Below are 21,850 nucleotides of genomic sequence, written 5' to 3' on the forward strand. Positions count from 1 at the left end.
TGACATATAAAAGCTGAAAAAAAAAAATCAGCATTGCTTCCTAGAATACTGATGCTAGATTTTAAAAACATATATGTTATTGTCATACACTGTAGAGGTGCCTCACCTAAATATTTTCCTGCCACACACTTTGTCACCAGAAATGCCTTTCAAATTCAGTTGATCATGCTTCCAGTGTTTGTTCTTCTGGAATCAAACCAACTTTTATCAAGATCTTTGATTTATTGGGGATGCAACAAGTGCCCATGCATACTATTTATTTAATGCAATTCATTTTTTTATTTTAATTCCAGTATAATCAATATACAGTGCTCTATTATTTTCAGGGGTATGATATAGTGATTCAACAATTCCATATAATATTCAGTACTTATCATGATAAAGGTACTGTCATCCTCTTCACCTATTTCACCCATCCCCCCACCCACCTCTGATAACCATCCCTTTGCTGTCTATATAGTTAAGGGTCTGGGGTTTCTTGTTTGTTTATTTGCCTCTTTTTTCTTTGTTTTGTTTCTTAAATTCTACATATGAGTGAAATCATATGGTATTTGCCTTACTCTGACTTATTTCACTTAGCATTATGGCTTTTAGATCCATCCATGTTGTTGCAAATGTGACTGAATATTCCATTTTATATATATATGTATATATATATATATATATATATACCATCTCTCCTTTTTAAGTTTTTTTTTATCTATTCATTTTGAGAGAGAGAGAGAGAGAGAGTACAGAGGGGCAGAGAGAGAGGGAGAGAGAGAGAAAGAGAGAATCCCAAGCAGCCCCCCCACTGTCAGTACAGAGCCTGATGTGGGGCTCCAACTCATGAACCTTGAGATCATGACCTGAGCTGAAACCAGGAGTTGGCTGCTTAACTGACTGACACATCCAGGCACCCATATACCACCTCTTCTTTATCCATTCATCTATCCATGGACACTTGGGCTGTTTCCATATCATGGCTATTATAAATAATGATGCAATAAACATAAGGGTACATATATCTTTTTCAATTAGTATTTTCATATTCTTTGGGTAAATACACAGTAGTGGAATCACTGGATCATATGGTAATTCTATTTTTAATTTTTTTTGAGAAACCTCCATACTGTCTTCCACAGTGGCTGCACCAGTTTGCATTCCCACCAACAGTGCATGAGGGTTCCTTTTTCTCCACCTCCTCCCAACATTTGTTATTTCTTGTGATTTTGATTATTACCCATTCTGATAGGTGTGAGGTGATATCTCATTGTGGTTTTGATTTGTATTTCTGTGATGATTAGTGTTGTTGAGCCTCTTTTCATTAGTCTGTTGGCCATCTGGATGTCATCTTTGGAGAAATGTCTGTTCATAGCTTCTGCCCATTTTTAACTGGATTATTTGGGGGGTTTTTTGGTGTTGTATAAATTGTTCATAGATTTTGTATACTAACCCCTTACTGGATATGTCCTTTGCAAATATCTTCCCCTATTCAGTAGTTTGTCTTTTTATTTTGTTAGCCCAATACTTTTCTTACACCCACCCTGCTCAGAAGGCTTGTTATGTCCATTATACCAATAAAGACACCAAAGTTTAGAGAGATGAAGACACTTATCCAAAGTGATGAGTGGCTAAACCAGTGTTTGAACAGTGCTGATGCAGTTAAGAACTTTAGCCTTAAAATGTAAGGCCTTCTCTAAAGCTTTACCTTCCGAAGGAGAAGCAAATCTGCCCTGTCACATGCTTAGTCACACCATTTCTGGAGGGCAACAAAGCATGAGGAAGGGGCAGGTAGCGTTTTATTTCAGTACAAGTTAATGAGTCAGAGTCTGTAGTATTTTGTACCTGAGTGTGCTCAGTGCAAGTAAGACGGGGTTGGGGTCTGCCAGTGGGAGGCAGATGAAAAGGACCCCAAGAACGGGGTGCGGCAGTCACTACTACTACTGGACTTAAAATCAAGCTTTTAGGCACTCCAGCCAAAAGTTTACACAGACAGAAACTATAGAAGACAAGGTGGAGTATAGGATGTGGAAAGAGGATATCAGAATGATGAGTTTGACGCTGATAGCTGTTCCCAAGCATTTATGATGTGGCAGGGACTATTATCAGTGCCTCATAAACATTCTTCAGATCCTATTCAGATCCTAAGACAACCCCATGAGGTAGGTAACATTAGGATCCTCATTTGATAAATGAGAGAACTGAGGCAGAGCAAGGTAAAGCAAATTGCCCATGGATAGATATCTGAAAAAGGTTGGACCTTGAATTCTAATCCCAGGAGTTTGTTTGTAGAGTCCACAACCTTAACTACCAGAAATTATAAACACTAATACTATATTTGAAATTGCTGTAAAGAGTTTGTAGGAGTCAATGAAAGGTCGGGATTGAAAAATGACATTTGTAAAAGTGTGACCTTCACTCTATTTTGATTTAGGTCTGATACCCTCCTGTTTACCACCCTTGACAAATGAAATGATTATCCATTGCCCCATTTTCTTTTGTGAACACTTTCCTTTAGTACTTGCTCTTTCTGTGAGACTTAAAGCCACTGTCTGGTGTACTCTGCTGAGTTATGATCTAGTTGAGATCCAAACTCAATACAGTTTGATCATCTAAACAAGAATGCACAAGGACATTTCAGTTTTTCTTAAGTTTATTTATTTTGAGAGAGAGAGAGGGCAAAGGTGGAGGAAGGGCAGAGAGAGAGAGAAGAGAATCCCAAGCAGGCTCCACACTGTCAGCACAGAGCCCCGTGTGGGGCTCCATCTCACGAACTGTGAGATCATGACCTGAGCCAAAATCAAGAGTCATATACTTCACAGACTGAGCCACCCAGGTGCTCCAGGACATTTCAATTTTTGGGGGGCTGAAATATCTACATAATACAGATAGCACTTACTTGAATTAAATTAATACAATGAATGGGATATGTTTCCTAAAAGCAGATTCAGACTAAGTACATGGTTACATTTTTACCAGTTATAATTTTTAATGATTTATTTTTATTTTATTTCTTCAAATAAAGACTATTTCTAAAGTTGTAAATATAAAAACATGTGAGACAGTGGAAGGTATCTTTTAATAAGTGGTCAGGTGTGGTTGAAATTTACCAGCTATTTCTTAAGCACCTATTTCATGCAAATATTTTGGTCAATTTTTAGAATTCAGTGTTTTTGACATCTTGGGTAATTATAATGTATAAGACAGGACATCAGAGGAAATATTATTTTGACCAAGAAATTAAATAATAACCTCATCACCACTTCTCTAGACATTGTCATTGAAGGCTCTTCTTATTTTTACATTTCCTCTCTGGATAAAAGCTACACCTTCAACCTAGTTGCCCAAACCTGTGTCAATCTTGACTCTTCACTTTGCTTGATAAGACTTCACAGCCGATCAATCATAGTCTCTGCTTATGTTATTTTATCTTTTACATTCTTACCAATATTGCCATAGATCAGAACTCCATAACCTATTGTCTGTACTGACATAATATTATAAATCTCTATTATTGATGCACCAACCTGTCCCAACTGCTGCCAGAGCCATCTTCCTAAATTGCAAAGTTGATCACATGACCCAACCTGAAAATAGTGGGTATACAAGTCTTAAAATATAAAAATCTTAAAACTCTTTTACATGACTCACAAAGCCCTTAAAGACCTGGTCCTTCAAGATTTAACCTTGAGGTCTAGGCACCAACTTACTGCACCAATCCCCCAATGTCCCTTCCACCAGTGGTCCTCTAAACACATAATTACATATCCCAGCAGTACCAAACTGCATATAATTCCCCAAACATACTATGCCTCAGCTATTTCTTTGTTTGGTATGTTCTGCCTATGTATATTCTATTTTTTCTGCCTCTTCTAATACCAGTATTTATCTCCCTTTTACCTATAAAATACCTTCTTACCCTCCAATTACTAACCCAAATATTACATCTCTTTTATAAATTGCATTTCCATTGGACTTGCTGAGTCCCTTCATGTAGTACTCCTTAAGTTGTATTATATTTGTATGCTTTTCTCCCGGCTAGACTGTAAATTTCTTGTAGGCATTGCTTTCTATGTCCCCATCATCAGCAACTGACTATTTTTAAAGGTTCTCTGGGGCACCTGGGTGGCTCAGTCAGTTAAGTGTCCAACTCTTGATTTTGGCTCAGATCATGGTCTCATGGTTCATGGGATCAAACCCCGCATCAAGCTCTGTGCTGACAGTGCAGAGCCTGCTTGGGGTTCTCTTCTCCCTCTCTCTGTCCCTCCCCTGCTCATGCTCTCTAACAAAATAAATAAATAAACTTAAAAGAAAATTAAAAGTTCTCTAATAAGTAAGTGAGTGAGTGACCAGCAAACATTCATTTCTCTAGCCTCTGGTGAGGACCTAGTTCTTCCCCTAATGGTGAGTCAGCACTCAGTAGTAGTTCATTTTCCAGGAGAGTAAGTCAACTTGCCACTGCCTGATAATATTCCATTTAAATATATCTCTGTCTCTCACTGGGTATGTAGAGGTAAAAGCTAAGAAGATTTAGATCCGGTGGATTGTAGTATTATGAAGGATCTGTTTCAGGTATTTAATTTGGGGGAAGAGAAATGCTTTGAAATGATTAATTAAATGGTTTGGCTCTGCAATAATTGAAGTATATTTGTGGAACTATAAAAGACTATGTCTGGATGATTTTGATGAATTGCATCTAAAACATTCCCTTTGTATAATGAATTGATGTTCTTGAATGCTGTGATTACAGTGAATTTTAATCTGCATGTGATGTTAGTGATCTCATTTGTTACTATGTGAATTTGATTAAAATATTTTCAATTAATTGACATAAATTGTCTGAGTGGTGGGGTAAACTAAGCATTTTTTTTTCAAAATTCTGTTTCCAGAAATATTCCTTTTATTTGCATTAGCCCTGCTTGGAAGTGAACTAGCTACACCACATGTGGGGCATGCAAGGCCTGTCTCTTTCAGAAAATAACATTTCATACGAAGAAAGTATGCCTTAGGCATAATTCTGTGAGTTAATGATTCTTTCTCTTGCCTCAAACTCCATTCCCTTGGTAAAGATGGAATTGTCAAGGAAGAAATAAACAATAGAAAGATAGGAATATCCTTTTCTCTAGCTTCTTGTCTAAAAGAAGTTTTCCACCTTTCTTGAGTCATTTGGCCACCCATTTCTCTAGCATTCCTCCCAATTTCCCCCAACACATACGTACACATGAGAAGAAGAGAACAAATATTTACCGAGCTCCTTCAGTGTGCTCTGTGCTATTATATGTCATTCAATTTATACAACAACCTTGCAAAGTAAAGATATACCAGTTTTCATAGCTGTAGAAACTGAGACTCGGAGATGAAATAATTCTTCCAAGATTGTACACTTAGCCTATGATTGAGCTGATTTAAACCCATGACCACCAGGCTACTCCTCATGCTCTTTGTATTGTGCCTCATTATATCCTCCATTACTCTTTAGCTGAAAAAAAATATATTCCTGTTGGAATAGGGAGAATCAGTTATCAGTTTCAACTCTCAGTGATCTACTAAAGAAATTAATAGAGGAGGTAGCATTGAAAAGAAAGATAAGTAGGAGTGTTTGAGTTGCTTAGGTAGGGGAAGGCATGCCAGCAAGAGACAACAGGCACAAAGGTGCAGGGTTTAGGGCTCCTTGGGGGCCACTTCCTGTCTCCTAGTTGTAAGGTATTCTCTAAGATCAGTCCATGGTCCTTGGCTCTTTTCTCCTTGTGTTCTTTTCTTTGGAGAACCCAACCATCAGTGCACTTTCAATCCTGAGGTATTCTTCCTTAAGCTCTAGTTGTTAGTCTTCAATGATAACTGGATAGTACCATCTTCATATCTGGCATCATCTCAACCTCAACACATCCAATACTCACTCTTTTGTATCAAATAAATTCTTCTGTAATAGTTTCATTATCTCTGTCTTCCTGTCAAATGGAACAAATACTACTTCCCAGCCTTAAAATGTTAGACATGCTTAATTTGTCCTTGTCCTAAAATTAAACATATTTAATTAGATATTAGATCCTATTGAGATATTAGATGCTATTATAAAATGTTTTAAAACTAATACATAATATATTATATATATATATATATGTGTGTGTGTGTGTGTGTGTGTGTATCCCCATTGAAGATCAAGCAAAAGTTATATGAGTTATATAAGGACTTGGATTATATTTCAATACCCTGATATTATTAGCCAAGTATATCTAGCAAGTATTGAGAATGTGCTGCGTACCAGGAACTGCTCTAAACTTTGTTCATCATAAAGTGGTGAACAAAACAGAATCTCAGCCCTTACATAATTTCAATTATATTTGGAGGATGATAAGAAAAAATAAACAAACACATAATGTAATTCTAGATATTAAACAAACACATCATATAATTCCAGATAGGTATAATTGCTATAAAGAAAAGTGAATAAAGGTGAGGGACTACAGTGAGGTTTGGTGAGTTACTTGAAATATTTTTGGATATGGTGTCATGAACAGCCTCTCTGAATAAGTTGAACAGAGAGCAAAGTGAAGTAAGAAAATCAGATACATAATGATCCAGGAGGTGGAGGCTAAGTGTTTCAGGCAGAGGGAAAAAAAAAAAAATCTTGAGGCAGAAACCAGACTGTCATCTTAGGGGGCAAGCAAAGTCCGTCATGGTTGTGGTAAAATAAGAAGAGGAGAGAAGAGTAAGAGAAAAACACAGACTAATACTTAAGGATCAGAGTAGGTGAGGTGCAGATTTTTGTATTTTGTCTTGAATGTGATGCGGAACTTTGGAAGGTTCAAGAAATTACATGATGAGATTAATATGTTAAAGAGATCCCTCTGGTGTCTATAGATAGAACAGAATGTAGAGTAGAAAGAAGAGAAAGAAGAAATCAGACATCCATTGTGACAGGCTAGGTAAAGGACTATGATGATTCCAAGTGGAAAGTGTAATGACAGGATTTAATTAAGTTGTATGTAATGGAAAGAGAAAAATTAAAGGCGAGTCTAGGTTTTTGACCTGTGTAAAGGGGAGGATTGGGACCACTGTAATTCAGATTTGGGGAAGAGAGTTTTGAAGGGTAAAATCAAGTGTTCTATTTTGGACACATTAATACTATCTCTTATAGCTTAGAGAAGTCCAGGCTGGAGATTAAAATTAAAAAATAGAGGGAGCCATCCACATTTGATGATAATGGGACTACATGAGAAGTAATTTGGGACCAGAGATGATAAGTTAAAGGAGAGAAAGTTTGAAGAAAACATGAGTTTGGTTTTGGAATTGTTAAATTCCAGATTCCCAAGAGAACATCTAAGTGAACAAATCCAAGAAGCTGCTGGGAAAAGTGGCCTGAAAATTGAGAGTTTGCTGTTTGAAGTACAATTTGGGAGAGTCAAGGGCACAACCAGAGACTAGAAAAGAAAGCAAATCTGAGAACTTGGCAAAATTCCTGAATGTTGGACTAGGTACACCTGAGCCCCAGAGTCAAGTGATAACACAAAATGAAAAGGAGTGATTCGTAAATGAAGGCGTGGTCAGTAGCTCCAATGTTACAGAGAAGCAAATTAGATAAAGTGTCATCATCATTGGATATGGCAACCAGACAGATGTTGGTTTAAGCTTTAACAAAAAGCAGTTTAGGCCCCAGACAAAGACAGGCAGGCCCCAGGCAAAGACAGAAATCACTGTTTATTCATCAGGTAGAACACTTCCATTAGTCAGCTCCTGGATTCCATAGAATAAATTTGATGTAATATGTAAACTACCAAGAGGCAAGTGGAATACCCATAATCAAGGATCCTATTAGTACCAAGAGCACTAAGACCCCACAGCAGCCTGCTCAAAACCTCCACTTGTAAGGGGTTTCAGTTACAGACATCCTCCTAGCTTGCTGAAGCCCAAGTTTCGTATCCTTGAACCACTACACTACATAGCCACAGTTTGTGAGACAGGGATGACAAGAGCAGGCAGAGGAACCCTAGAAGCTGGCAGTCCAGCCTTGAGTCTGCTGGTCCCAGCCAAGGACCATGCTGCCAAATGCAGATCAAACTGGGTCCTGAGAAGTGTGTGATGAACAAGGCCCCCTAGAGGGCAGCAGAACCTCACAGGAAGGAGGAGAAATACCAAAAAGGGGTTCATGGGGTGTTTTACTGAAGGAGACACAAGGGGGCAATGCACACTTTTATGGAGAATGGGATCAAATTAAACTTTGTGAATTGAAGTCAGTAGAGGTAGGGTGATCTAAGTTGTATACCAGACCAGAAAAACAAGTTGGCTAGAAAGAGCTGGGAGGAAGTCAGTACAAGAAAACAAGGTTCTCTGCTCAGTGACTGTTTATTATCCCAACAGTAGTAATAAACAGGTACTGTTTCCTGAGAAACTATTATACATCACGTCTTCTGCTGTGAGCTAGATGGTATTTTAGACACTGGAGATAATAAAGATGAATATAACACTGTCCTTCCCCTAGATAATGCCTGTATCTGTAAACAGGTATTGTCAGTAGATAGTTGTAAGTGTTTCAGGTCTTTGTCGGGGGCACTGTGGGGCACAGAAAAGGAAAGAATTAGTTAAGAAAGACAGTAAAGTCCTCAAAGAGAGGATAACATGATAGTATGGGTCCTGGTTGTGGTTTTTTCTCTTGCCTGTGATTTCTCTAGGTCTTCCCTGAAATAATCTTTTTTTTCCTCCTTCATTTATTCTTTGAGTCAGCACATTTCTTTATTAAGTCCTGCCAGGTTCTAGTCACTGTTGTGGGCACAGGGATACAGATGTGGCTCTGACATAGCAATAACAGGCAGAACAGTGAGCTTGCCCTATTGCTTTTCCTCTTCCTCCCCCTCTCTGCACCCTCTCTCTTGGGATGAAGGAGAAAGTTGAGCCCTTCAGTCTAACAGGTCCTATGTGAGGAAGAAAGGTAATAGAAAAATAACATCATGTCTTTTCACTTATGCATTCAACAAACAGTGACTGCACGATGTACCTCTCAGGCCCAATTAAGTTCGAATTCCTTCATGGTATGTGCCATTTTAAGATGTGTCAATCTTGGCCACACTTGGTGTTGTTATCTTCACCATGAATTTCGTGTTCTCTAATTGTTTATGATATCCATTTTTGTCATTCTCATTAGATTATAAACTCTTTGAGGTCAGAGGCTATGAAACATGTTTCCTTAATGTCAACTACAGAACCAAGGACTATGCTGAGTATCTAGAACACAGTCCATATGTGTTTGAATATATTATTTATAAGAAGGACATAATGTTGAATTCCAATATCAATATTCATCAGCTATGTAAACTATAGTTCTCTTTTGAATAAAGTCATTACTACCCTTCCCCAGGGTTGTAAGGATGCTTGAGACAATATATAAAAACTCCTAACACAGAACCGGCACTTATGTTTGCCCTGTCTCCTTCTCTTCCTATTCTTTGGCTTCTCCTTGATTTTTTAAATTGAGTTTTCCTTTCCCTTTTAGTCATCCCTTTGTTAACTTTGGTTATAGTGTTTTAGAATTCAACAGTTCAGATATATCTGGCTTTGCCCCCTCTTATTGTGTAACTTTCAGCAAGTTATTAACCATTCTGTAGCTCAATTTCTTTATCTGTAAAGAAGGATTATAATAGTACCTACTTCATAATGTCTTTGTAAAATTAAATGCTAAAATCCTCATGTTTGGATAGCTATTGTATATCTATCTCTATGTGTTTGTTTATGTATATAGAGATGTGTGATTGCGTGTGTGTGTCTGTGTGTGTGTGTGTGTGTGTGTGTATATATATATATATGTATACATATATGTGTTTATGTATGTATAAATCACATATATACATATAATTTTTATGTAATGTTTCTTTGAGTATCTCCCATTATGAAATCTTTAAAATCTCACTTTCATCTTACTGTGATAGACACTGAACAATGTGGAATCTGCTCAGAAATGGCAAAATTAATAAATCCATCTGTTGTAGTTATATGTGACTATAATAAACCATAAGACATCATCCTAAAACCAGGAGGAGTATAATTCCCTTTATTAAAATGCTACTATTAAAACAATGAAATGAAAGTGAGAAGGGGGTGGAAGGGCAGTCCCTAGTCACAGACTTGTGATTTTAGTAAATTTTGTCCCATGCAGTAGAGTGGAGATGATTTTTTGAAGCTTATGTGAGTCAGAGCACAACTTGGCAAACCCCGGATTGCCACAACTGCCTCCCTCTCTTGAGGGGAGAGGGGTCGTCCCTGCTCTCAGGCATGTAACTGTCACAGAAGCATGGCCTCCCTGCCCTCCTCAGCCCCTCACATGCACGCAGAGACCAGGAACCCTCTGTCACCACCACCTCCTCTTGGTCTTGTCAAAATCAAGCGATTTTAAAACCTGAGAGAAATGGGAACTAAGATTCTTGGCAACACTTGGAAACACTTTTTGTTTGTCCCTCAGGGGTCAAGAGACAGAAGAGTAGAGAAAAGAAAAAGTATGGTGTGTGGCTATGGTACCCGAGCAAGGAAGGTGAAGGAAGAGGACAGAGGAAGAAAGGAGGGTGGGGAACAGAGCAATTCTTTGAGAAGAACTGGTGAATGACTGAATGACTCTGTGTATAGGAGGAGAAAGCCAGTTTGCACGGAGCTAGGTTTGGATACAGATTACCGCCTCACCTTTGATAAATGTTCTTGCTTTTACCGTTTCTACAGCTGCATTCATGCAAAAAAGCATCTGCCATGTTGCTGCTGTATACCAGGCCCTGCCTTAGTCACTTGCAAAAGGAATGCACGTGCCCTTGCTCCTGTGCAGTTTACAGTTTAGTGAGGAAGATAGCAAGCTAGTGAGCAAACTAATATCTAATTAGAATTTGAAATAAGTGTTCTGAAGGAAGAGAAGAGGACGCTAATAAAGACTAACAGGAGAGAAGGGCTGAGATAAAAGAAAAGAACCTCAGGGTTCCTGGGTGGCTCAGTTGGTTAAGTGTCCAGCTTCATTCAGTTCAGGTCACCATCTCACAGTTTGTGAGTTCGAGCCCTGCATTGGGCTCTCTGCTGTCAGAGCAGAGCCCACTTCAGATCCTCTGTCCCCCTCCCCCTCTTTCTGCCCCTCCCTTGCTGGCTCTCTGAAAAAATAAATAAACATAAAAAAAAAAAAAAGAAGAGAAGAGAACCTCATCTGTCTCCATCTCATTTTCAAATCCAGCCTAAATTCTGGCAGCCTAAGTTAGGGCATGTGGGAGCAGACAGATCCTGTGAGCTAGGTCTAGATGGTAGTAAAAATTAAAGATTCACTAACCCATAGAATGTAATGGAGATCATACAGATCATGTCCCATAGGCAGACTCATGGCATAATATTCCTAAGTATTAGGGGACAGGTGGAGAAAACAGGACAGAATATTTTGCATCAGAATTATCTGGGAAAAACCTGCCTAGTTATAGAAGTTATTAGAACAGGGAAAAAAATGACAGGTATAAAAGTACCACTAATATGCACCTATTAAAATTAAGAATTTTACATAAACTATGTTACCTGATCCCTGACATTTCCATTTGGCAGATGGGGAAACTATAACTCAGAAAACATTAGCAAGTCTACTAATATAACACAGCTGGCTTATGGTTTCCTTGTGGGATAGGAGGCAAACTCTGGGAAGCAGTAGTAGATTCGAGTTTTTGGAGACTCAAGGTCATACAATTTGGGGAGGAGACTCTTTAAGAATAAAGGTAACAAAATATGAATACAAAAATAGGGTCAGGGCCTTGCAAGGGACTGCTGTGAGGGTCTCTGCTTTCCCATTACTTTCAGAGCAAATCTGCTTCCACAGAGAAGCACTGAGGGCTGGGCTCCAACCAACCCCAAAGTGAGAAAATCAAGTTACTTAAGTGCAGATTGTAACCAAGGTCAGTACCAAAGAGGGAAACAGGGATCAGGTTTCCTATCCAGTAGCGGTAAAAAGGGTCAAGACAAGAGCAGAGGCAGGGGCGCAAGCCAGCAGATCAGGAAAAAGGTAAAAAGAATAAAAAAATAGCACAGCTCCCTGTGTACTTTCAGCCATTTGAAGACAGAAGCAGGCCCAAGAAAGGGCCCAGCTAGTATCTGCAACCAGCATTTTAGTGAGAAACAATATACATCAGAGTTAACCAATCCGCTAACCTTGGACAAGTTACTTAATCTCCCTGTGTGCTGGCTCTTCCTCCCTTGTAAAACAGGGATATGAGTAGTACCTAATCCCTAGGCCAGTTGCAGAGATTCATTCGGTAAATAAATTTGGGTGCTTAGCATGTGTGTGGTATATTCCCAGTGCTTAGTAAACATTGGCTTTTCTTGTCATTACCCAGCTTGGTCTGACTCCAAAGCTTTTCCAGTTGTTTATGCACAAAAATGTTAGAAAGAATTCCTCTTGGAAAAGTATTCATCTGATTTCAGGAAGAATAAATTATTTTGTCTGAAAATCCCTTAGTCCTAAAATAGAAGGCAGTAACTTTTAGTTAATACTTTGCTGAAGCGTTTATTTAGACTGATCCTATTCTCATATAGAGATCCTCTGCCTGGTCAACGTGTTGTTCCTCCCCGAAAAGTTTTCCCTATTGAGGAGGTTGTGTAAGCTTGTAAAGTACTTTAGAATTAGTTTTGAAATCTGTATCTTCCTGGGTTTCTATTGATTGTGAAACAAATAGCCAAATCAAAAGAAAGCACATGGCGAAAAGCAATGACTTAAGATGATTCATATTTGAAAACAAGTTCTCATCATAAGTGGGATTAAAATACATCCTTGGGGAATTTTCTGGAAGCTAAATGAAAGGCTTTACTCCATACAAAATTTAACACATTTCCATAGTAGTGCTATGCTGTAATTTATTAAACTATTCTCTGGTGGTTTGTTGTTTTGTTTCATTTTTGCTATTTTTCTAGAACACTGAAAGAAAAAATCTTTGTACAGAAGCCTTTGAGCTTCTGTTGAATAATTTCCTTAGAATAAATTCCTATGACTAGAATTACTGGGCCAATGTAGCTGATTCTTTACATTTTAATTGTTTATTTGCATTGCTTCCCACCTGTCAACTTCTACCTTCCTTTTATTTTATACAGGACAGGGCAATATGTTCCCTGGCAGCTTCTCAAATTCTTTCCCAACTTATGTTCATTTCTGACATTATTTTCTCGGGCTGTTAATCATGCTTATTTCTTTTGTTTTTAATCTGAAATCTCTGAGTGAATCAACTTGACATTGCAAGTCTGGACACAAGCTGTTTTTCTGGATAGGGAGACCACAAGATCTGCCGGAACAAGTAGTAAACCATCTGAATATACTTACTTGCATACAGACACACAGAGGGCAGAAGGAGGAGACTGAAGTAGGGAATGACTTCATAATCATGAACTAGATTTGGCCTTACTGCCCCCTCAAGTGAAAATCCTTAAGGACTTCTCCTCTGTCTTCATCTAGAATTCTCCCCTGAGCAATCTAACCTGGAAGATTGCCTTGGGACTTCCTTTGGCTGTCTTTGGAACACTTTAGAGTTGTTGGAAAGTCTACCACCTCATCCTGTCTTCTGATATCACACGGTCTCCCATACTTTAACACTGATTGACAGTTATTCTTAGCAATGCCTCTCTGACTTTCAGATTTTTGTGAATTGCTGTAGAGGTAAACTCCAGTCAGAGGAATGGCAGTCTGTTTCCATGTTAGCAAGAGGCCTGGAGGGAGCTCTGTTCTACTTGGCCATTGGGTAGTCAAATTTGACCTTTGAAAAAAATATGCCTATATTGTGCCCAAAGTCCAGCTGTGTTAAGTACACACTATTCCTTTCATGTATGGTATTTTCAGTCCCTCAAATAGGTTATCTGATAATTGAAATACGTTTTTTTTAGCATAAAATGAATTTAAGAAGTGAGGTATTAATAAAAACGATGATGTTTGGAGGTAAAACATGTGGTTTCTCACCCCGTTTCTCTAACCATTTATGGAGACTTGGCCAGACGGTGAAGCTTTCTGAGCCACAGGTTCTTCTGAAGTATGAGGATAATAATTACTTAGTTTGTTGAAAGAATCAAATCATACAGGAAAAGTTTTCTACAATATTGTAAAAGCTATTCAAACACATATCATAGTTTCTGTCCTTACTTGATGACTATCATGATCCAAAATTAGGATAGTACTAAAGATAATGTATCAAAAAAATCTGGAAAATAAAATGCAAAGGGTTGCACTCTGCCTCACACAGTTTTAAAATTAGAAGCTGTGTTTTTGGATGATTGCTAAAGATGTTACCTATGGGCAGGTGTTTGATCTGAACTTTGTCTAGAGCCCAAAAACTGAGGGTAGGCTGGTGTTTGAGGAACCAACATGGGAAAAGAGTTGAGTATTTCCAAAGCTGTTTGAAAGGTCTCTGGTGGTATGGAGGGGAAATAGAAACAATGACTAAAAACCAAAAGCAGAACTCTGTCTAAAGCCAGGGAGGGAAAAGGAAAACGAAGAAATAAAATCTGGCTCCAAAATTTGCTAAAGTCAGCCTCAAATATGATGGCACCTTAAAGAGAATTCCAAAATCATCAGAGCCAGGACCACTTTTACATGGGTCTATAACTGGACGAGGTAAGGGATGAGCACATAGGGACACAACTATGTATTCTTTATTTTGTTTTTCTTGATACTTTCTTAGTCTAGTGACAGGAAAGGTAATTGAGGAGAATCTTTGACAAATACATGCACAGCAATGCCAGTTCTACAAACGTGTGACCAAAAGCTTTATGGAAGTACTTACAAGTGCTATGTTTACTAGTAAACAAGTAACTAGTTATTTTGGGTTCAAGGACCCAATTCCAGTGTGAATGTGTTGGTGTGGGCAAGTCCCTACCAACAAGCAATTCTCTTGACCAGCTGGGTGTCTTATAATTCAACTCAATTCTGGCACTATCCACCTGGAGATTCCACAGGTTAAGGGTTCAGTCCTGCAAGATTGCTGCCCCTCCTCTTCATGCCACTCATGAGTCCAGACTATCGCTTTTGCTTCTGTCTGAGCTGTAGACTGGAGGTTCTAAGGACCTCCTCTTTAAATTTCTGAGCCAGTTGCAAGTCAGGCTGTTACCTATATTTTTGACCAACTGGTTGTGAACCAGAGATTCTCATGACCCTCTCCTCAGGTTCTAGTAATTTCCTAGGGTGGCGCACAGAACTCACAGAAACATTTTGCTTACCAGAGCAACGGTTTATTGTAGGATATAACTCAGGAACAGCCAAATGGAAGAGATGAGTAGGGCAAGATATGTGGGAAGGGACATGGAGCTTCTATGCCCACTCCAGGCACACCACACTCCCAGCAGCCCCGTGTGTGCACCAACCCAGAAACTTTCCAAACCCGTCCTTTGGACTTCTGTGGAGGCTTTATTACAAGGCATGATTGATTATATCATTGACCACTGGTGACTGAACTCAATCCCCAGCCCCTCCCCCTCCTTGGAGGATAAAGGGGTGGGACTGAAAGTTCCAACCCTCTAATCACATAATTGGCTCCACTGGCCACCAAGCCCCATCCTTAAGTGCTTTTGGGAATCACCTTATTAACATAACAAAAGGCATCTTTAGGACTTTTAGCACTTAGGAAATTCCAAGGTTTTGGGAACTGTGAGCCAGGAACAGTGCAAGAAGACCAAATATATATAAGAAATATATATATTCTCACATATATTTAGTCACCTATATTATCTATATTTGGTCATCTGAATAACCAAATATATATATATTTTTATAAATCACCATATCACACTGGTTAGGGCTACAATTAGCATAGCTTCCAGTAATTAGCAATGGAGTCTGTACCACATGATAAGAGCCAGTTGTTTAGGTGTTCTCTAAATGTGGGCTATTGACAAAACAATCCTTTGTTTTTTTCCCAGTCTATCTCCCTCTTTTTCTACCTATTCAAATCTAACTCTTTGAAGACTCTCCTACTTTTTCATATACAATAGTGTGTATAAAAAAGAATAATATTTAAAAGAAGATAAATGATTAGGTAAGACTAAAGCATTTGTTAGTAACTTGCTTTACGGTCTTCATAAACACACACACACACACACAGAGAGAGAGAGAGAGAAAGACAGAGAGAGAGAGAGAGAGAGAGAGACAGCTTACAAATATCCAAACCAAATGCTATAAACAACCTTAGACATTCTAAGACTCAGCCTTGGTATGAGAAAGTAACAAAAGTAAATAAGAGGTAGGGGGATTTCAGTATCAGAGAATCTAAAACTTAATTCAAAGTAGCTGACATGATAAGATTCATATAAAAAGTAATTCTGAGCTTAAACAGGTTAATTCAGTCATTGAATTGTCTAAAATATACATTGTTCTAATCTTTCAGGCCACCATTTTTTAGAATGTTGGCTTAGACTCTCTCAAGCCTGCAACATGGTTGTAGCATTGCCAAGTACCACACCAGACAACTGTCCATAGCAAAAAGATACCATGGTTTCCAAGTGTTTTCTTGCCAAGAGTAAAAATAAGAACACAAACAAAAACAAAAAAAAAACTGTTCTTAAAAAATCTCCAGAAGACCCTCTCTCATGATCATTGGCTGAAACTGATAAACAACATACTGCCTTCTTCCCTTGCCTTCCCACTGCATTGTGAGCTCTGAGAGGCAGGACCTTGGATTAGTTATCTCTATGTTTCCAGACCAAAGTCCATTGCCTAGAATTAAATGGATGCTCAACTAATGTCTGTTGAATAAAGTAATCCATTCTATCCATTTGGCTTGATTTAATGGGCCATTTTTATTCAAATACTAAATACTTTTAACATCTTAGAAGAAAAGAAAATTCAGAGGGAGGCCTCTATCCAGGACTAATAATGATTTTGCTTTTGTTGCACTTCTTAATTAATTTTGAGGCAGCAAGAAAAGAAACTTATGGCAAAAATGACATTACCAAGGGTAAGCAAGTCTTCTGATACTAGGTCATTTTATCACGGCCTGTTGAATACCAGAGACTTGGATGAAGTGATATCATATTAGGCTCCAGTTTGAGAGAAAAAAGGCAATAAACCTTAAGAGTCTTGGGCTGCTGCAAGGTCTACCAGCAGTCATTCTCTACCAATGAGGCTTGTGACTTTAGTCAAGTCAGTTAAGTAAGTCGCAGTGTCCTCCTGTGGCAATGAACACAACAGTACCCTCTTTAATTAGTCACAGGCTTAAACCGATGGATAAAAAAAGATGACTTCTGTGAGAGCATGCTGGCTTTGAAAACGGTCATTCAAATATGAAGGTTCTTCTTGATTCACCATGTAGCAGACTAACACTGGGAATCTTATAACTCATTTTAGACAAAACATCTAGTACCTTCCAGATGTGGTGATATGCCACTTCTGATACAAAAGGGGTTCGAGCTGTCCTCCACAATGTAGGCAGCCCAGTACTGACTGTTCAGCTTCAGCTTAATGGTTATATAAACCTCTTACATCCAAGAAATATCTCTTCTCTTGGCATCACCAGTCTCTTCTATAATGCTCAAACATAATACCACTCAATGAAGCTTTGTTAATGATAAGAGCAATTTATTTATTTTTTTAATGTTTATTTATTTTGACAGGGCGGGAGTTTGTGCTCTGGCATAAGTGGGGGAGGGACAGAGAGAGAAGAGGAGAGAGAATCCCAAGCAGGCTCTGTCAGCGCTGAGCCCAACACAGGACTCAATCCCACAACACTGGGATCATGACCTGAACTGAAATCAAGACATCCAACCGACTGAGCCACCCAGGCACCCCAGAATGATTAAAAACAAAATCATAATGGAAGGCAACATTACATTACAATGACTGGAAGTGTGGGTTCTAAACTTGGACTTCCTATGTTCAAAATCCTTGATCACTCTACTTAATCCTTAAAATCGTAGGTTTCTTTTCTTCAGTAGAGTGGATATAATAATAACAGAGCCTCTGCCATAGGGTTGTTGCCAGGATTAAATTCAGAGAAAATCCTAGCACCATGTCTGGTGCATAGTAAACACTAAAGAAATTCTAATTTATTGATATGAATCTTTTTCTCAGAAGCTAGGAATTGCACTCCTTTTGCCTTTGACTATTGAATGTGATGAAATCACAAATTAATAGGCAATCTGGAAGGGTAGATCGTGTGTGGTTTAACAAGAAGTAACCCTGATGTGATGCATATACCATCACAAGCATCCAATAAGTATTACAGGTCAGCCACTGCCGTGAAAAGCAGACGCCTGTTTTAACACAGGACAACCCTCTGCAGCCACAGCTGTCCCTCAGCCTGGCCAGTGAAGCACACAATCATATCTTTCTGTTTGCTCCTGTCCTTGTTCATGCTTACCAGGTACAAAGACAGGAGACTGGCCCAGCACAAGTCGGAAATAGAGTGTTTCACCCCCAAAGGGAGTGTGGGCAATGGTGGGAGAGCAACCATGAGCAGGTAAGCAAACCGTGAGTGGCCCAAGGCGGTGTGAACTACATGTACGCAAGCTACAGGAACAGGTGGCTCCCTGGTCTAGGTCCTCACTCCACCGTGCACCCCATGCAGTGTGTCCAGCCTGGGCCACCATTGGTTTTCTGTGTGTGTGTTTGATTTGCAAAACCCATGCCATCCTCGTGTGAAGTGATGGGAGCCTCCTGTCCCGGATGCTGCTGTCTCCCAGGGTTGTGTGCTTTGCATGTCTGAAGCCTTAGCTCACAGCTCTCCCATGGATTTCAACTTCTTGGTCAAATGCTTCTGGAGTTTGCAAAGTGGAAGAGATTGGAGGAAATTCATGTTTCAGGACTATCCGATCATTTGTCAAAACAAATGCAAAAGCCTAGGACTGGTTCTGAGGGAAGGGCTTCAATGAGGGAAGATTCCAGCCCTGATCCCAGACAAACCAGGGAATTAATCTGACTTATTTTCAGTGGAACATCGTCTGACAGCCAAGGGCAAATGCCAAGGCCAAACTAGCAAGGTGTAGAGTCAAGAGGCTTTTCATGAACTGAAATCAGGAAAGCTAGTCCTCCTCTGGCTACCATAGCTTTGCAGCTCCTTTATTTCTCTGTGTTCAGTGGCAAACACCCCCTGTTGCTGCGCTGTGCATGTTCCCTCATACCAGGTACCCCCAACTGAGCAGTGCCCAGTAATCTGGGTTATTTAGAACTATAAGCATCAACTACGCTGTGTTGCATGAAATGAACGTGCTTTATTGCATGGGACTGGGTTTTAAGAAAAGGACTCCGGAGAGAAATACTGTCAAGATTGGCATTAAACGAGTACAGAATGCTGGAGCAGCCTTGAGCTGGGGAATCAATCACCGTGAACTAACTCTCCACGTCTAATTTGTTGTGCCATTTCCCCATCCACCTGTGGTACAAAACTGTGGAAGGGAAGCTCTTACAAATCAGCCTGGGCTAAAGTAAAGGGAAAGTGCAGAAAGTGCAGTGTGTACATGTGTGTGCACGTGCTGAGAGCAGAGCCTGAGATCCAGCTGCACAGCAAGAAGATAATCCTGTTGAATCCTGTTGAACTTTCACCCAAGCATTGTATTTGCTTCCTCAGTAGTTGGCTCCCTCTGGTTTTCAACATGATGTCTAACTTTCTCCAAGGATGACCGCATTGCACAACTTCTGGGGGTGTAATTCATGTTGCAGTCTGTGAAAATGGTATGCCAAACTGTGCAGCATAGTCTGACCAATCATTTAAAGCAGCCCGGGATGAGAGGCTGGCCCACTTTGTCCCTGGCTCCCAGACAAAGCAATGAGAGCATGTATATCTGTATAGGCATATATGGTGCACATTAGTGTATTTGATGCCCTTATACCCATGAAGCCTTTATAGAGCCAGGTTTGGATCTCAGTGTGTTTGAAAGATAACCCTCAATAGATCATTCTGTGGGAGTAACTCAACAGACTGCTATCGGGCCTACTGGTTTCCTTCCATTCAGATATGACAAAGTGCCATAATTCCTGTCCTTGAAAATCAATCAAACAGCACTGGAGTTGGCTGGACAAGGTGAAAATGACTGTATCGAATGTGTCACATTGCTACAGAATGTAGAATCAGAGTGATTTCTGATTTGAAGCAATTGTCTAGGACAGGACTTCCCAAATTTGCCTCCCTACCAAACATACTAAGACAGAATCTGCAGTGTTACAAGTTTCCTAGGTCGTTTCAATTTAGCCAGCCCATAAACTGATATTTTGGAATAATCCATTTGTTTAGGAGGTGATATGCAGCTATTCCCAGAAAACATCAGGCCTCAATTCTGCCATGCATTGTTCTTGGGAGTGTTTGGTCAATGCTTAGAACTCTCACATCTGATCAGCCCAGTGTTTAGATTTGCTTAAGACTGTCTTGATTGAGAATGGTAAGAAGGAGACAGCAGACAATGGGACACAGAGGGTAAGGGGACTCCAGATCAACTGGACCAAGCCTTCCTGGATCAGGTCCAGATCTACAGAGATAGCAATTCAACATATCTACACTGAGAATAGTCCAAGTTTCTCTATAATAGCAAGATAATAGTTACCTTTGTTTCCTCACTTGTTTGGGTATAGCCAAGGTAATGACAAGGGCTTATTACATCCTGGTGAGGCATAGGAGACTAATGCATGCAACAGTAAGGATAGTTCTGTTGGAATGACCAACCTCAGCCCCACAGATAAGCATAATTCATTGAGAATAAATGGTTTTCCCTTCCTACTTTTTCTTCCTTACTATTTCTTTAGCATTGAATAAAAACTGATGGCAGAAAGTGAAAGTGAATGGGAGGGAGAGGGAGCCCTTCAGTGTTCTAGAAAAGATTTCCTTTAGGGAAGAGAAAAGGCCTAGCAACACATAAAAGGAGAGGCCAAAATGTCTAAGACCATTGAGTATTTTTTTCCAACTTCATATTTGTTCACATAAATACACACATACACACACAATGACATTTATCCAGGAGAAATAAATTTATCTTTTTAATTTACTTTTATTTATTTTTTACATTTATTTATTTTGAGAGGGGGGGGGGGGGCAAGGGACAGAGAGAGAGAGGGAGAGAAAAAAATCCTAAGTAGGTTCCACACTGTCAGTACGGAGCCCAATACAGGGCTCAAGTTCATGAACCAAGAGATCATGACCTGAGCCAAAATTAAGAGTTGGATGCTTAATGCACTGAGCCACCCAGGAACCCTTTTTATTTTTTATTCTTTGAGAGAAAGAGAGAGCACATGCACATGCAAGGAGGGGAGGAGCAGAGGGAGAGAATCTTAAGCAGGCTCCATGCTCAGCCCAGAGCCCAACACGGGGCTCCATCACAAAACTGTGAGATCATGACCTGAGCAGAAATCAGGAGTCAGATGCTTAACCAACTGAGCCACCCGGGCACCCCAGGAGAAATAAGTTTAAAATGAATATTAAGAGAAAAGATATCAGAGAGGAGACAACTGCAGTGTAAACTGTTTCTAAATAAGAGGTTAGAGTAGTTAATCCCAGTTTTCTCCCTCTGGAATTGAATGGAAGGGCTGGGAAAGAAAACCTAATCAACTTTTACAGATACTTTTAACATCCACTGATGAGGTCCTTTTTCTTGTCTGCTCCCACTCCTTCCCCCAATTGCTTCCCAGGGTCATAGTCAAGCACATTCACTCTGCAAAGATCTGGGCTGGATCTCTGGCCATAACCAACCAACCAGCCCTGGCAGGGGGGTGCTGAGGGAAGCTCAAACCACCACAGAAAACCAGAGGAGTGTGTCCCTGCACCTTATTTGCCTATGTTTTCTATGTTGAAGCTATGAACAGGACAGGACCTGGTGAATTCATGCCTGAACTCTTCTTCCAGAGCCAAGTAACCAGCAGGGAAAGAGTTTTACAGTACATGTAGCCCTAGAGCTGAACACTATTATCTTCCCTGAA

General features: G+C 39.6%; 1 protein-coding gene across 3 annotated transcripts in view; it reads left to right on the plus strand.

Annotated features, from left to right (window-relative positions):
• Nucleotides 1-21,850, plus strand: part of GRM5 (glutamate metabotropic receptor 5) — a 530,110-nt gene that overhangs the window by 489,825 nt on the left and 18,435 nt on the right. For 2 of the 3 annotated variants that reach the window (XM_043579975.1, XM_043579974.1), the window contains exon 9: nt 18,312-18,407. The exons of the other annotated variant lie outside the window; for it this stretch is intronic. In XM_043579975.1, coding sequence (XP_043435910.1) covers nt 18,312-18,407 — 96 coding nt within the window. The remainder of the gene's footprint in view (nt 1-18,311; nt 18,408-21,850) is intronic. 3 annotated transcript variants of the gene reach the window in all.

Source organism: Prionailurus bengalensis, chromosome D1 (genome assembly GCF_016509475.1).
Source record: "Prionailurus bengalensis isolate Pbe53 chromosome D1, Fcat_Pben_1.1_paternal_pri, whole genome shotgun sequence".
Classification (NCBI taxonomy): Eukaryota; Metazoa; Chordata; class Mammalia; order Carnivora; family Felidae; genus Prionailurus; species Prionailurus bengalensis.